Source organism: Notothenia coriiceps, unplaced genomic scaffold, assembly GCF_000735185.1.
Source record: "Notothenia coriiceps isolate Sejong01 unplaced genomic scaffold, NC01 NC01_scaffold00001229, whole genome shotgun sequence".
In the NCBI taxonomy this organism is placed as follows: domain Eukaryota; kingdom Metazoa; phylum Chordata; class Actinopteri; order Perciformes; family Nototheniidae; genus Notothenia; species Notothenia coriiceps.
The window spans coordinates 1,863-18,857 of record NW_011333930.1 but is presented as its reverse complement, the minus strand read 5'-3'; the positions used below and the strand labels follow the sequence as shown (position 1 = coordinate 18,857).

The 16,995-nt window shown below is 37.9% G+C and overlaps 2 protein-coding genes across 2 annotated transcripts in view; one reads left to right on the top strand and one right to left on the bottom strand.

The window, feature by feature from the left end:
- The window catches only part of LOC104959768 (metalloreductase STEAP4-like), a 12,976-nt gene extending 12,235 nt beyond the window's left edge, over positions 1-741 (top strand). The window contains exon 8 of the mRNA XM_010787666.1: positions 484-741. Coding sequence (XP_010785968.1) covers positions 484-741 — 258 coding nt within the window. The remainder of the gene's footprint in view (positions 1-483) is intronic.
- Positions 742-13,676: 12,935 nt separating this feature from the next.
- LOC104959757 (serum amyloid P-component-like) lies at positions 13,677-16,289 on the bottom strand. Its single transcript, XM_010787655.1, has 4 exons — positions 16,235-16,289; positions 14,570-14,672; positions 14,178-14,478; positions 13,677-13,901 (listed from the first exon to the last, which is right to left on the bottom strand). Exons 1-4 carry the CDS (start codon positions 16,287-16,289, stop codon positions 13,677-13,679), a joined length of 684 nt encoding a protein of 227 aa, XP_010785957.1.
- Positions 16,290-16,995: the final 706 nt, after the last annotated feature.

Sequence of the window (16,995 nt, the reverse complement as noted above, 5' to 3'; positions counted from 1 at the left end):
TTGGGAGCCTCGCAGTTGCGAATCCACACTAATTGCGCGGCATAAGCGGAGGTGAGGCCCCCTCCGCGAGAGATGAGGCCCCCTCCGCGAGATGAGGTCCCCTCCGCAAGATGAGAAGATGAGATGAGGCCCCTCCGCGAGGTGAGGCCCCACGCAGTCTGCATGATAGGCCTGTAGGGAGGGACGGGCCGGCCCTAAGTAAAACCCATATTAACTCGTTTGCTTAAAGTTAAATGATACCTGTCTCATGTCGGTTCACCAAATATCAACCTACTATAAAAATAAAACACAATCTGAGAAACAATGTGCCCATCAGCTGCTCGTTAATTACCAAGTGTATAAACAACGCATTATACATTTAGATGTGGTGATGTGCTAACGAGAGTGGTGTCGATCTCTACAAAAAAAATGCAAATAAGTACATTTCCTAAAATATCTCGCTGTCTTTTTAACATTTTAATTTTTTGTGATTTTCTTTTTCAGTCCAAGCTGGGACACCTGACCCTGTTCATATGCACAGCACATGGCTATATTTACGGCTGGAATAAATTTCTTCGTCCCTCTACCTACAAATGGTACACTCCTCCAGGCTACATGCTCTGTTTGATTGTGCCTTCTGTGGTTCTGGTGCTCAAAGCTCTGGTCCTCCTCCCCTGTGTGGATCGGACCCTAACGCGCATTCGACAAGGCTGGGAGAGGAACCAGCCGACGGAGGAGATCGGTAAGGTCACCAACCTGTGAACTGTGATCTCTGAAGCCGTCGGGGTCGCTAACTTTCTGAATTTTATTCAATGATTATTTTGAGAGCTCTTGCAACTATGCATTTTGAACAGAAATCAAAGTTCAAATGATTGTAAGTAAAACAATTGTATGTAGGCAAAGGATTTACAATATTCCATGTTTCGATTTTGCAAAGACATTTTTAAAAAAAATGTAAATAACTCATGTTGGTATGCAGAATTAGTAATACTGCAATGCTCATTTTGGTGTGTGATTGTGTCAGACAATAGCCAAACACAACAAAAAAGTTGACTTTATTTCACCCAAATGGACAGGTCTCTGTGGATATAAATGCTTTTAATGTCTATTTACTTTGAGCTTTGATTTCATGTTTTTGCTGTAGTTTTTTCACAGAATGTGGTGAAAAATAGATTGATATCCCCTGCTGACTCTCATTGTTTTGATAAACATAGACAACAGTTTCCGCTTACCTCTCTCCACTCTCTTCAAGTTGTGCGATTGTATCCCTGAGGTTCTCTCTTTTCAGGATGTTATTGATCTCCCTGTTTTCTAACACAAATACCTCTCTGCCCAAAACTGCCTGCCACTTAAGGGAATGAAAACATTACTATTGCTCGCACACCAACACATTATGCTTAGAGTTGCACCTAAACAACATAAAGGAGATTAAGGTAAAGCCATATTACCACATGCAGAGTAAACACACATGCACACACTAATGTAAACCAGTGCCAACACCTCAAAGGATCACATATTTGGAAGCCAAAGTAACCTCAGGAGGAAGAACAGGTGTTATTAAAACATCTTTTTTATAAACCAGTAAAGAGCAATATAGAGAGTTTGGTGTAAAATCACCATGTTGCCCTCTAACTAAACTCATAGCCAATAATTCACATACGTTTATGCGGTCGACTTGATCAGGTGATGAGCAGAGGTGATACAGAGCCATTGGTGGTTGCTGTTGGTGCAGGATGGCAGGTTTGGAACAACAAGATATGTTAGTATGTAGAACACTAATCAGATGATGGAGATGCAGAGGAGGCAAGGGAGGAGGATGGAGCAGCTGTCTCCATGACAGAGTCTGGTGCTGCAAGATAAATATGCAGCGCCTTTTTTGCCCAAAGCAGAACATTTAGTCAGAGGCCTCCTGTTATCTAGCATCTAACAGCATTATCTGCACACACAATCTGCAATCTCTTACACCCTCTCGCTTTGTATTATCCTCCTATTACCAAAGAACTGCTGTTCACCTTAGTCTTGATTTCATTTCCTGCTGTGTGTGTGTGTTTGTGTGTGTGCGTGTGTGTGAGGGTTTCTGTGTCTGTGTGTGTGTGCTGATGAATTAATAAAATAGAGCATTTTAACATTGCCCTAGGAAAGAATTAAGATGTAGCAACATACAGAAAACTTCTGAAACAAGCTAGCTTTTTACTCGTGTTTGATTTAACACAACTGGTGACCTGGATAGCTTTGTGCCGGGATGCCAAAGTTTGCACATAGCTCGAGTGTTCGCACATTTGCTCGGCACCAACATGATCTTGACACTAAATTACTTGAATTCTTTGTCAGAGTGCTGTAAAGTTGCAAGACATTACTATATGTATCATAATGTTTTATTTATAATTATTTCATTGTGAAGTTTTAAAAAAGCAAATAAAATGCTACTGAATTAAGATGTTTAAACCCCACTGCAGTCAGCATGTCGTTGTGTCCCTGTGCAAGACACTTCACCCCAAATTGCTCCTGTGGGGATTGCCCACAGTATTGAGTATGTAAGTCGCTTTGGATAAAAGCGTTTAACAAGTGACATGTAATAATGTTTACTATCTCATCGCTTAAAAATCACATCTGAGCTAATTACATTGAAACTTAAATGCATTGTTTTTTTGTTGATCCTAGGATCCCCCTTTTAACATCCCCCAACTGGTTTGTTTCACAGAACCATCTGAGAAGCTGTCATTGGAAACTGTTAAGGAGGGCAGGCACTTTAAAAATGTTCGATTATCTTGGGTGAACAATCTGTCATTGAAACTCTAACTAAAGGTCAGGTTAACAGAAAAACCACTTCAGTTACAGTGCTGGTTTTTAATTTCCTCCCAGAAAAACAAAGTCCCATTACTATAACTGATGCTATTGTTCATATACTGTATGCTCACCTTAGGAACCGCCATTGTTGTTCACAACACTAACATCTCAAACACATTACTTGAAGCCGGACAGGTTGGATTTTCACGTGATATGTGATATTTCACCAGAATCCAGCTGCCAAGCTAAGGGTAACCTGAACAGTTTTAAAACGTTACTACACCATTTCTAAAGGGATACACTTAACTATGAACAAACCTGTTTGTCAAAATCTATTAAATCTATATGGATTCTTAAAGTCAATTGCCTTCTGTAAGCTCTGCCTTCTCTAAGCTCTGAATTGTGTGTCTTTTTACCTGAAATAGGTTAAATATGAACCTTCAACTTTATGGTAAATCTAAATGTTTTTTTAAATGTATTTCAGAAGCCACAGGACTTAATTTGAAACTGTATAACTCAGTACAGCAAAGGGCCCAGGACATCAAGGAGGACAAGGGTATCCCATGTGACAGTGTTCCTCATTGTCCGCTGAATTACACTTTTACCACATGCCTAACTCTCAAACTCTCAGTCAGTCGAGGTAAAAGTTGCTCTGCATTTCATCAGCAAGTAGCTACCATTCCACAAGGGGCTTTTCTGAGTTCTCACACAGCACATAATGCTTAATTGATTCAGCAAGAATGTCAAAAGAGAGGCGTTTAAGGTGAGTAGTGTTACTGCTGCAGCCTTATGTATTGGGGCATTCCCTGGATGTTTGCAAGTAGCCTTCAGACCAGTGGCGTAACTATTGACGGTGCAGCCGGTGCAACGCACCGGGGCCCAGAGCCAGCCAGGGCAAAACAATTGTTTTGGGGCCCCAATAGCATTGACCAGTTCACGCAGTCTTCAAAGTAACCAAGCAACCTAAATTAATTTGTAATTTGTCTGTCCAATGACCTTGCTCCCTTTCATGCAGGGCTGGTCCTTAGCATTGGCGTTATAGATGTTTGCCTAGGGCGCCAGATCTGGGGGGGCGCTGCGCTGGCAGCTCTGAGAGGGGGAAAAACATTTTTGACCGTTGGTGCTCATCCTAATTTTCGGCCTTGATGTAACAACATTCATAATTAAGTAAATGTAACACCCTTTTCACCTCGGTTACACTTTCCATTTGCCCTGTACGATGGGCGCTGTAAGTGATGAAAGTGGGGGATGTTGGCTTATCTGGTGCCCGCAGCTCACAGCAAAAGTGCGAGTGAGCGTGGGAGCGAGGTACCGCAGCGCTGTTGTTATTAGCACCTAGTGCTAGCTGCGCTAATGGATATAAGAAGAAGATGTTTCTACAACAAAGGTGGAGTGGAGCTCTCTCCTGACAGACTGAGAGGCTGATAACTACAGCTCAGTGAGGTAAAGGACTCTGAGTGTTTAGATATAACTTTAGTCTAAGTTATCTCAGTGGGTCTCAAACGTTTTGATCACAATTTATGTAAACACATATTTCCAAGGCACTCCTTTATAATTATTGGGATAAACAGGTTTGAAATAATTTCAATGTATAGGCCTACTACAGGACAGTAAACAAAAAATGTCGTTTAAAATTGGAGAAATAAAAATGTGCATTACTAAATAAATGTTAACTAGGTAAAATAAGATACTGTATGAATAAAAAAAAAAAAAGAAGTTAAATGTATTTGTTATTGGCTATGGTAGGTTATTGGTTATGTTCACATACTTATTTGATTATTAAAATGTAAACCGATATGTTTCATATAGGTGTTTTAGAGTTGTACCCCCTAGATCAGGTCTATAGTAATTGTGTGCTCAAAGTGCACCAGATTGAAGCATTTTACTGTAAAATGTTTAAAAAAAAATCTTCCCGGGGGGGCATACCCCCGGACCCCCCTTGAGGATGTGACGTCCACCCCCCAATTCAAACATGTTGATACAATACTGAATACATTTGAAGCCATTTTGACGTCTATTACCTATGTCAATAAGTTTCTGTTTTTGCAGTGTATTTGTCTTTTGTAGAGATTTTTCATTTATTCTTTACACATGAAATGTCGCCTAAAATCTCACCTAGGGCAGCAAATTGTCTAGAACCGGCCCTGGTACTAGGCCTCAAGAGCCTTTCTTGTGCTGACACATAGAAACAAATTGGCGGGGCACACTTCGCACGCGCACACACTAAAAAATTCCACTTGCTCCGTGCTCACATTATGCTGGGCTCACGTGCCTTNCTACGAATGTTACGTGCTAGACAAACCATAACCCTCGTTTCGTGAAGTCTCTGTCGAAACATATATAGACTCTGTATATTCTATAACTACTTTTTGTCATATTATCCCTGGAAAGTAACAACAGGCAAATTCTTTTAAGTTTTAGGGTAAAAACATAAGTAACATGTCATGTAACAAAATCAATAACCAACAATAGTCTATCCGTTTACACTAACCCCTTACAAGTTACCGATTTATAATTCTCATCACCGAAAACCTATGATTATATTGAAGGATACACCTTGTTCTGAAAACGTTATATTTGCATACATGACACAGACTAAACAACAGGAAAATAAACGTAAAATATTGGGTTTTATATTGTATGAATAATATTGAAATGATCTGAAACTGTTCTGTAAAGGTCATTTTGACAAATTCTAGTACTACGGTCTTCTTACACTTTTGTGAGTTCCATACAAGTCTCGTGTTTACACCAATAACAACCCTATCCATGCGCTTATCCACCTTAGCACCAATGTCCAACAGAGGTACACGATGTTCCGTGTGTGTGCGGTTTGTGTGTGTGTGTGTGGTGAGTGGGGTGTGGTGTGTGTGTGTGGTGTGTGTGCGTTTGTGTGGTGTGTGAGGTGTAGTGTGGTGTGTGTGTGTGTGTGTGTGTGTGTGTGGTGTGTGTGTGTGGTGTGTTGTCTCTATGTGTGTTTGTAAAAAATGACGAAAACCGGATACACAACGGTAATAATTAACAATTTACATTAAGTGAACATAAGTAATACAGTTTGTTAGTAGATAGGGTAAATTTTCGTAAAGAGCCTGAAGACAATCAGGGAAAAGAATTCTATAAATGAAAACTATCTATCAGGTGGTTACTAAAATATAGTCCGTTATAAGTATAAACATATCATGTCAACATCTCAACAAAACACAAATTTATTGTACATTTATTATATTGGAAATGATCAAAATTGTTTTGTTCTGATTCAGTCGCTTTAACCATTTCTTTTCATTCTAAAATATTAGATTGGATGTAAAGATATACAGTCAATAACGTATCAATTCTGAAATATTGTGTAAAAATTCGACTAATAACACACCTAAAGAAATTTGATAGAAATCAAAAATCTTTTTAGAATTCTTAGCCTACTTCAATAATGTTGGTATATTCACACAAAAACATATTTTTTTAATTTTATCAATGGTTTCGCATTTACAAGATTAAGACCCATTTAAGAAGTATTGTAAAACCAGCCACTATTAACAAGGAAATGGGTTTTAAAAGTAAACAACTACACCCACGCCCCAACCGAAACGACAAAATTTTATTGTACTCAACTTTTAGTACTTTAAAGGTTGCTGTGACAAAAATATTGAAAAGACACCATCTAGCTGTAAGAAACTGCCCTTTACAACCTTATCAAAATAGATTAGATTGTGTGGTGTGTGTATGTGTGTGTGTGTGTGTGTGTTGTGTGTGTGTGTGTGTGTGTGTGTGTGTGTGTGTGTGTGTGTGTGTGCTGTGTGTGTGTGTGTGTGTGTTGTGTCGGTCCTTTACTTTAGTTCTGGTTCTAGTTGCTCGCCAATTAACCATTTCCTCATATTCGGTTTCGCCTCTCCACATCTCTAACCGTCTAACACACGCTATTTACGACAATCTACGATCTATTTGTCCTCCGGAGACTGATTTACAAGGCGAAACCAGTTTTTTCCGTTGGACGCGCATAAGAGGAACGTCGAGGGTCTGAGACAGTACCCTCTGTCGACGAGGTAGGAGGATCAAACGCAGGAGACAGTAGAGGGTAGTGGATAAGAAAGACACAATGATACTTTGAAAGGGAGAATAAGTGAGGACGATTACGACGTGGACGACATTATTGAGTTCCTATTTTAGTCTATATAAGAAATAACTTGTCTTTGAGGGGTAGAATTAAAACAAACAGGCAATTTCTTTTAAGGTGTTAGTGTAAAATAAAAATAAAATAAATGTCTTGGAAAAAAAATCAATAACCAACATAGTCTTCGTTACACTTAACCCCTTCAAGTTACCTATTTTATAATTTCAATCACCGAAAAACCTATGGATATATATAAGGAATTACATCCTGTTCTGAAAACGGTTATATTTGCATAAATGACACAGTAACTTAAACAACAGGAAAATAAACGTAAAAAGATTGGTTTTATATTTTGTAGTAGATAATATTGAAACCCCTCTGTTTCAGCCCTGTTTCAAAAGTGCTGATACTCTGTCTTTTACTTGAGATGAAAATAAGGAGCCACTCCCCACGCCCCTCTGATAGATATTTGGTTCAAAAGAACACAATGGTGCTCTAGGAGGAGATTCAGGTGATTGGCTAATGGTTACACAAGCCAAAAAATCGTTATGACATCATAAAGTGGCCAAAATCTGATCAGCTCATTTTCAGACAGGTTTTTATAGAAATGGATCAGGACAAAAAGAGAGTGAATCTTTTTTTCTGAAACTTTCAGAATCTCTTTCCACACAGGGGACGCATACTTATGTACAAAAGACATGAAAAAGTGGATTTTGCATAATAGGTGCCATTTATGAAAAAAATCAAGAACACATTTAGGAAAATCCCCTTGAAAGAACAAAAGTGAGGCAGACATAAATATGACTTTGAAAAGGGAGGAAGACACCGTTGCTTCTATACCCAGTGAAAGTCATGACCTTGCTGACCCTGATGCAGCAATCCAAATAGTACCAGCGTTTTCATAGACTTATAATGTACATGAAGTGACTTTAGGCTGAAGAAGACAGATGAAATGTATGAAATCTAGCCTTTGTGGCACCTCAGGGAATGAGAGCTAGATTGGGCCTTGGAAACATGCTTAAGATTAAAAGAAAAACGGCAAGGCTTGTTGAGCTGCTATCAAGGGCCTAAGATTTTACACGGAACCCCTAGTTTACAATAAAATGCTATTAACACTTTAACAGCATGCAATGCAGTGACACAAAGCAGCATCATTTGCTCTATATTTGCATTGGATATCATGTTGTGATCTTACCTTTTCAATATGTCTGTGTAATGATGATTTGCACAACAGTGAATAGGAGAGAGTTTTAAACCCCCGCTGCTTCCTCATTCCTTCTCGGTGTCTAATTGCGTTCGAAACTTCGATCTGTTTTTTTTACATTTATTTCCTTGTGAAAACACAGTCCATATTACCGGTTGTGCTTGTTTAGATCATCCGTTGATGCATGTTATTACTAAGGGAAGGAGACATGCAGATGTAACCCTGACAAACTCCATCTGCAGGCAGGTTAGGGTCAGAGGTCATGAGTTAACTGATGATCAACAATGTTTTAAATGATCACTTCTGTGATACTGGTAAGGGAAGCACGGAAGCCTTTTGATTACTATAAATCCTTTCACCCTCATTTAAAACATTATTGATCATCATTCAATCCGGACCCTGACCTTGAAGGGTGTTTTGAAGTTAATGCTCGTTTATCAACCATATAACATTGAATTGGAGCTCTTTAGTTACTACGTAAAAGTAACTGGAGGTTTATGTAACACATGTGACGATTTAAATAGGCTATATACATGTATATATCAAGACAAAAATAATTCAGGGAAATAAAGCAGTTCACAACAGATTACAGAAAACACCCATGCACACTAAGCAAGACAAATAAGCAAAACATATAAAGTGCAGTATAAAAGGAGGAGTGCACTAGGTAGCACACAATGAACAGCTGGGTGCATGGTGACTTCAAACTCAGTAGGTACAACTTGTGGGCAGGTGCAGCATAGCAGGAGTGGAATAAGAGGGAAAGTTCATAGGTAACACAGAAATGAATCAGGTGATGGAGATGCAGAGGACGCAAACTAGGAGGATGGAGCAGCTGTCTCCATGACAGAGTCTGGAGCTGCAAGAGAAATACGCAGTGCCTTTTTTGACCAAAGCAGAACATTTAGTCAGAGGCCTCCTGTTATCTAGCATCTAACAGCATTATCTGCACACAATCTGCAATCTCTTACACCCTCTCGCTTTGTGTTATACTCCTATTACCAAATAACTGCTGTTGATCTTAGTCTTGATTTCATTTCCTGCTGTGTGTGTGTGTGTGTGTGTGTGTGTGTGTGTGTGTGTGTGTGTGTGTGTGTGTGTGTGTGTGTGTGTGTGTGTGTGTGTGTGTATGTGTGTGTGTGTGTTAGATTAGATAACTATTCCAACATTTCCCGGTCAAAGAATGTCGATCTACCACAGAAAAGTTATAAAACAGTGTCGTTGAAATTCATGATTTTCACTCATGTTTATTTTAAAACAGCAAAGCAACCCCGCACCCACATCAACAGATGAAATTTTGGGTAGGGACAATTATCACCAACCAAATGTTATGAAGAATTTACCCAGAATAGAACAATTTACACTTTGGTAATATTTAATTTTTATACAAAAACACACTTATATGGTTGTAATAACTTCATCCGATTCTTAAGATTTTCTAAAAACTAAAGATAGTTAAAGAAATCACACAATAAGCTTAAAATGGTTATAAAGTCTTAACTATGCAACTGACATACATAGAAATGTAGGTTAAATTATAAAACTCTTACTTTTCTTTACAATTTCCTGACTTAGTCATTGTTTTGTTAAACTAGTAAAGGTATATTATTATACATGTTATTAAACACAAAACAAAAAAACAGCTCTACAACTGTACTATACAAATATGAATAATGCCTGATATAAAATCATTGGGTGACTATCTATCAAAAGTAATATCTTAAGAAAAAGGACTAACAGAAGTCGAGAAATGCAGTTTAAATGGGATAGATGATTGTTTGACATAATGAATACAAGTGAATACATTTAACAATTAATAATGGCAACACATAGGCCAAAAGTAAAAAATGTTTGTGTGTATCTCTGTGTGTGTGTGTGTGTGTGTGTGTGTGTGTGTGTGTGTGTGTGTGTGTGTGTGTGTGTGTGTGTGTGTGTGTGTGTGTGTGTGTGTGTGTGTGTGTGTGTGTGTGTGTGTGTGTGTGTGTGTGTGTGTGTGTGTGCCAGTAGCAACATGGAGACAACCTGTAACACAAGATTCCAACCTATTCCCGTACCTATCCACAATAACCACATTGTGCTCTGAACATACCTTGAGTGTTTGCACATTTTCTTGGCATCATCTTAAAACAGTTTTACTGGAAATGTCTTGTCAAAGTTTAGTAAAGTTATAATAAGATATGTTTATATTTTGGTTATAAAAATGCAAATAAAAGGACAACAAATCAAGACACAGTACATACGTTTATATTGCAAAAGTCTTGTTCCTACATTAGGAATATATATAGTATCCAAAAGCCACTACTCTTAATATTTATCCATTGAACTTCCCCAATCACATTGCTTCTGATACAACCAATAACTAAAAAAGGTTCTGTACAATAAAATAAAAATAAAATGTGATTGTGAATTTTCTTTAACGGACAAACAAATTAAGATGGGGAGTTTCTGTTCAATAAAGAATATATCTGATTTTATCTTGAGTTATTACAGCAGGTGCAGCATAGCAGGAGTGGAATAAGAGGAAAAGTTCATAGAACAAACTAAGTGAAGTCAAAGAACAAGTTAAACAATGGGAGAACAAAGATACAAATTATAAATTAAGAATAAATATAATCAAATCTTTCATTCTTAGCAGGATCCTTTTTCTGGCAAACATTTTCCCCCCACCCACGCAAATAATTATGCAATTAAACAAACAGTGCGTTAATTTGGTGTGGGGTACAACCAGGGAGGTTGCAAAACGGAATTTGTTGTTTAAAAGTAGGGAATATGGAGGCCTGGGAGCCGTAGACCTGGGCATTAAACTACAAATTACCTTTGTAAAAAACATCTCCGCTGCAATACACAGGAAAGCACCTTGGGTTGAGGAGGGAAGAATGGGATGGAACAAAAGAAGAGGCCGCGCTAGAAACGGACCATACCTATACATTTGTGTATGGTGACTTCACAACGGAACTTCAGCATTTAGGGATTGATTGGATCGGACTCCCGAATAGAGTAATTTTTAAAATAGTAAACGATTTTAAATATGGAGGTAATATAATGTACAAAAACCTCACACCTGTCGAAGGCAACAAAGTTTTAAAATTAATAAAATGTAAACAATTATCGGAGAGCATGAGAGACGTGAGGTGGTTGATATCTGTTAACAGACTTGCGGTCAGAGCTGTGGTCTCATGGAGCTGTTATGTCAAAACTAAAACATGCCCCATGATTAACTGTGAGGAAGACGAGACCTTACAGCACCCCCTCATGGACTGCTACAGAGCCGAGGAGGTGTGGTCGCTCCTAAGGGGCATCGGTTTAGTATTCAATGTAAGATATGCCTCCATTATGTTTTGTATTCTGGATGAGGGGATGGGCATAAAGCAAAGGGAACTTTTTCAGATGGTAATTTGTATCGCATGCATGAAAATATGGAAGACAAGGTGTAAAATGATACTGAACCAGAGAGTAATAGGCAGTAACACCATCGTGAAACATATACTTACTGAACTAAGGAGAAGAAAGACCCTGGACAAATCCCAGACTCAGCCATGGGGCATCTTGAGTCTGTGACATAACTGAGCCGCATAAAATAAAACGTGCTCTCCTTATGTTATTTATATATTTATACTTAGTGTGATGTGTGTATTATTAATGTAACTTGTATATATAATGTACTGCCCTAATAATTTAAAATAAAGTTTATTTAAAAAAAAAAAAAACTAAACACCTTGAACCCGCTTCTACCAACACCCCACAGGCTCTTTTAAGAGCCACCCACTTCGAACTAAAGAACATTCCTCTCTTCACCACACCACTACTTAAACGCCCAGAACAGTGATCTCCCCCTTGCACTATATGTATTGAGGTGCACAACGTGCACAACATATAAAATGAGTCATATTACTCCAAGTCACTCAAACTAAAAACACAGGAGGATATTGCCCCTTTTGCTGGATGTCACGTAGTTTCCTCTTTTCAATAAGGCCTCTGTATTAATGTTGCTGAATTCTACTTCACCCAAGTAGCATTCAGTACAATTCTCTGTAAACTTGAGCCACGCATTACACCATGCTATATTTCCATTGTGAATGATGCAAGCCAGTCAGCAGTGAATATCAGGACCAAGTAAAATGTTCATGTATTGAATTGATGTGTATTTCCAAGATGCATTAAAGTATTTTCTTCTTTCAAANTAACTCCTATTACCAAAGAACTGCTGTTTTGATTCGTAGTCTTGAATTTCCTCCCTGCTGTTTGTGTGTGCGTGTGTGTGTATGTGTATATGTGTATGTTGTGGTGTGTGTGTGGGGTGTGTGTGTGCGTGGTGCGTGTGTGTTGCGTGCGTGTGGTGGGTGGGTGTGGTTGGATTATATCAACTATTCCAACATTTCCCAGTCAAAAGAATGTAGATCGTAACCACAAAAAAGTTATAAACAGTGTCGTGAATTCATGATTTTCAAATCATGTTTTTTTAAAATTTTTTAAAACAGCAAAGCAACCCTGCACCACATCAACAGATGAAATTGTCGGTAATGGAACAATTAGCACTGGACCACATTTTACCCATTAAGAAGAATTTACCCAGAAATTGTTAAAATGTTCACTTAATATATACTTATGTTTTATGGTATACAAAACACACTTATTAATGGTTGTTAATAACTCCATCCGAAATCTTAAGATGTTCTAACCAATAAAGACAGTTAAAAAACTTAGCCCCAATAAGGCTTAAAAATGGCTCAAAGAGTTAAAAGTCTTAACCTATGCAAACGACGTATAAAGCACCACAGATCTCTAAACAAATGTCTATCACGCGTCGTTTGCATAGGTAAGACTTATACGTCTTTGAGCGGCATTTTTAAGCTATTGCTGTAATTTTTTAATGTGGTCTTTAGTTGTTAGAAGCATTTAAGAATCGGTATGGATTATCCAACCAATAAAGTTGTTTTTGTATACCATAAAATCAATAATATATAAGTTGGGAAAAGAAACATTTTTTTAACAATTCTGGGTTAAAAAGTTCTCCATAAATTGGGGTTAAAAAGATTGGGTTTTTGGGGGGTCCCCGTGCCCATTACATTGGTTTCCCAGTGTCATTACCGACAATTTCATCTGTTGATGTGGGTGCAGGGTTGCTTTGCTGTTTTAAAAATAAACATGAGTGAAAATCATGAATTTCAACGACACTGTTTTATAACTTTTTTGTGGTAGATCTACATTCTTTGACTGGGAAATGTTGGAATAGTTATATAATCCAACACACACACACACGCACGCACACNTGTATATCAGGCATTATCCATATTTGTATAGTACAGTTGTAGAGTTGTTTTGTGTTTAATAATAATAATAATAATAATAATATACCTGTACTACCAAAGCTTAAGCTTTGGTAGTACAGGTATATTATTATTATTATTATTATTATTAAACACAAAACAACTCTACAACTGTACTATACAAATATGGATAATGCCTGATATACAATCATTTGGTGACTATCTATAAACCTTTTTTTGATGTATTCAAAGTTCATTTGAATGCATTGATGTTATTCTCTCTTAAGTGAATGTGTTTTCATATTGTTTATTGACTTTCTATGCATACGGTTTAATAGCAGGTCTCGATCTTTTGTTTGTCTTCTGTCAGCACTCTTCCGATGATCTGGAACTCCAGCTCGTTCCAGTTGAGCACGTTCCCTGGGGGGAAGTTTAGATGATGCACGTAGTTCTGGATCTCACAGGGGGAGAGGACGTGGTCCCACATGTGGACATCAGACATCATGCCAACAAAAGACTGAGCAATGTCAAACCCTCCACCATGGGAATCCTGGTCCTGTGAAATGAAAAAATGTAAGCCAACAGCTTTGTTCTGCAATGCTAGGTTTTTATGATGTACTGTATAGTTTAAACAGATACAATAAATCACAAGATAGGGATGAGTTGACATTTGTGGGAATGTATTTGCTGACCTTCGAGTCAGATGAGAAAAGCTTTATTAATCTATTGTATGACTATGGTGTTATTCCTCTTATATAACTCTCTGCAAAAAAAGCTAGTCAGCACATTTCCCATAATGCAGAAACATTCCTGTAAGTGCTTTAAACTTTACCTGGCCTAAAACAATTATAATGGGCCCACTGATGTTGGATCCAGCGCTCATGAATCTCCTAGATGAGGGCTGTCCGTCTAACCACATCTGAAACAGTCCAGATCCAGAGTCCCAGGTGGAACAAATTGAGTGCCACGTATTCAGTTTGTAGTCCTGCATTATGAAGTTCATTAGTGTATTCCTGATCCACATTTCAAACACATCAGTTGCAGCTAGCTTAAAAATCGCAAAATCATTGGCAGCAGAAGGTGTGGACAAAGAGAAAAGGGTGATGTCTCTACTACGGAGATCTGAAAAGGACCTGTAGCCAAAACAAAGACATTATCACACATGATGATTTCCATCAGAGACACAGTATGTTCCTTTCGTTGTCATTTCATATTGAACTCTACCTGAAACAGACGGTTACAGCACTCAGAACCTGTCTTGATGTTGTCAGCCTCACATGAGCCGAGTTAGTTTCTTGCGGGAAGGTAAACATTTGACCGGAGAGATCTTTATAAAAGAGAGATATTTCAAATCAGTATATGAAAGTAGGATGAGCAAAAATACATTCAGTTGACAAATTGGATCTGAATGTTTCATAAAAAGATGTTTAGTGAAGTTGAAGCCAACAATCAAATCACTTGAGTAATGTTGAATTTGCGTAATTTAAATAAATGTATGACAAACGAGATGTATTCCTATTGACCTACTGGTAACTTACTCATATGATTGATATATTTTGCCTCATTGTCGCTATTAATATAAATCTAACCTAGTAAGATTAAAAAAAAGTCTAAAGATAACAAACTCCTGTTCTCTAGATCCACTTGCATGTATCTCTCTTGTGATGTTTTATTTAGGTTTTCTCTTTTTTAAAGACCCTGTGAAGTGTGCACCTGTGCATGATCTGTTATGCTAATATGTATAGTAATGACAAAAATTGTCCATTGGAACCCATATCAAAAGATGTTGGAATAGCAACGAATTTGACGAGTTTTGAATTTGCCGGGGAAATCTGCAGTCGACCTTCGCCTTCGTGGGCGTGGCTTGCGATCTACTGCGTGACGTCAGGAGATGGACGCCGCCGCACTGTTTACATTCACCACCGTTCATTTTTTCTCTTTTTCAAAGTCGAATTTCTCAACGTTTTTGAGCTAGTATTTTCCTGGAAAGTGTGTCGGAGTCGACTGGAAGTGATTCCCAAACGAGAAAACCTGACAATGGAGGCGACAGTGAAGAAAGAGGGAGGAAAAACACAGGTGAAACGATGCATTGCCGCTGGCTGTAGTAATGTCAAGTCTGCCGAAGTGGCGATGTTTCTGTTCCCAAAAGATGAAGGTGAGCCTGGCTGGTGTCATTGTTTCGTAGATTCGTTCATTGATCATGATAAATAAAGGCCACTGGTCGATTCGAGAGAGAGAGAAAGAGAGACTGAGAGAGTTACAGGGTTGTCGTTAGCATCTGGTGCTAGCTCGGAGCTAACGGAGATTAGCTGTTTCCACAATAAGGAGAGGGAGAGTCCTCTCCTGTGGGACTGAGAGAGATAACGTCAGCTCAGGGAGGTAAACTGTAGCCTAAGTTATCTCAGTGGGTTTGGTCATCTATGTAAACAAATATTTCCATCTATGTAATATTAGTTGTATAAAATAGGTTAAGAAATCCTTCCAATGTTTTTTGATTATTGAAATATATGTTTCATATGAGTGTTGAGAGCTGTATCCATAAATCTCTTAATGTTGCCCTCAAAGTGCACCAGATTGATCACTTTCCTCATCTATCCTGTCCGAAAAGCTGTCCAAATCAATCATTTCTCTCACACTAGTATCACTTTCCAAAGTCTCCACCATGTTTACAATCACAACTGGGTACATCTTGTGACGTCACAGCCACTATCGTCTGCAACTTCCGTTAGGCTCAGACGGCAAAATTAATACATTCATTCATTCATTAATTATGAAAAATTATTTTAGCCATGAACAGGCACAATGATATGTAAGGAATGAAACTGCCATTTAATTTTGGCGCAAAAAAATGCACTTCACAGGGTCTTTAAATGAAGATGAAATGTTCACCTTGAGGAGTGGCAGCACAGGCTGTGAGCATCAGCAGTAGAAGATACAACGCCATCTAAGACAAAGACAAACAAAACAACATTCTGAAACTTAATGCAATAATAATAATGATAATAATGATAATTCAGTCAAGTTTAAATTCTCTATTTTGGATTGTTCGTCATGCCTTGATCTTACCTTGCATCCTGTGTCAGAGTGATTTGTGCAACACCGTACTGACTTGTGAGTTTTATACTTTTGTTTTTTTTCTGCTTCCTTATGGTGGTTGTTAATTTCATGTTTTTTTCTTTTATCCTTCCTCGTTGGCAATGTATGGTGTTCATAAGGCATATTATACTTATCAAAATAGACTTTGAACCGCTTAGTCACAACCTGAAATCAAAAACAAACTAGAGAAGAAAAGACAGTAAAGAACACAGCCATGAAAACGCCTCATCTCACTTTATAGTAACGATGACAGAAAGCTCACATGGACTAAATCTATGTATTACATGTATTCATCATATCTCTAATAAAAATCGTATCGTGTACATTATTTCATTTTAATATAATACATATATAATTCATGTACATTTCATTCTGTTTAAGGATAACTCTGTACATTTTTGTAAACCTTTTGCGATATTGACTTTGTCTCTCGTCTCAATTTGTGTAAATCCATTTATTTTAGTTCAGTTGTTGAACGTAACTTTTTTGTTATTCTACTTTTGTTTTTTCACCGACAGTATTTGATTAGCTTTTATGAGTGCTTCTTCCTTATT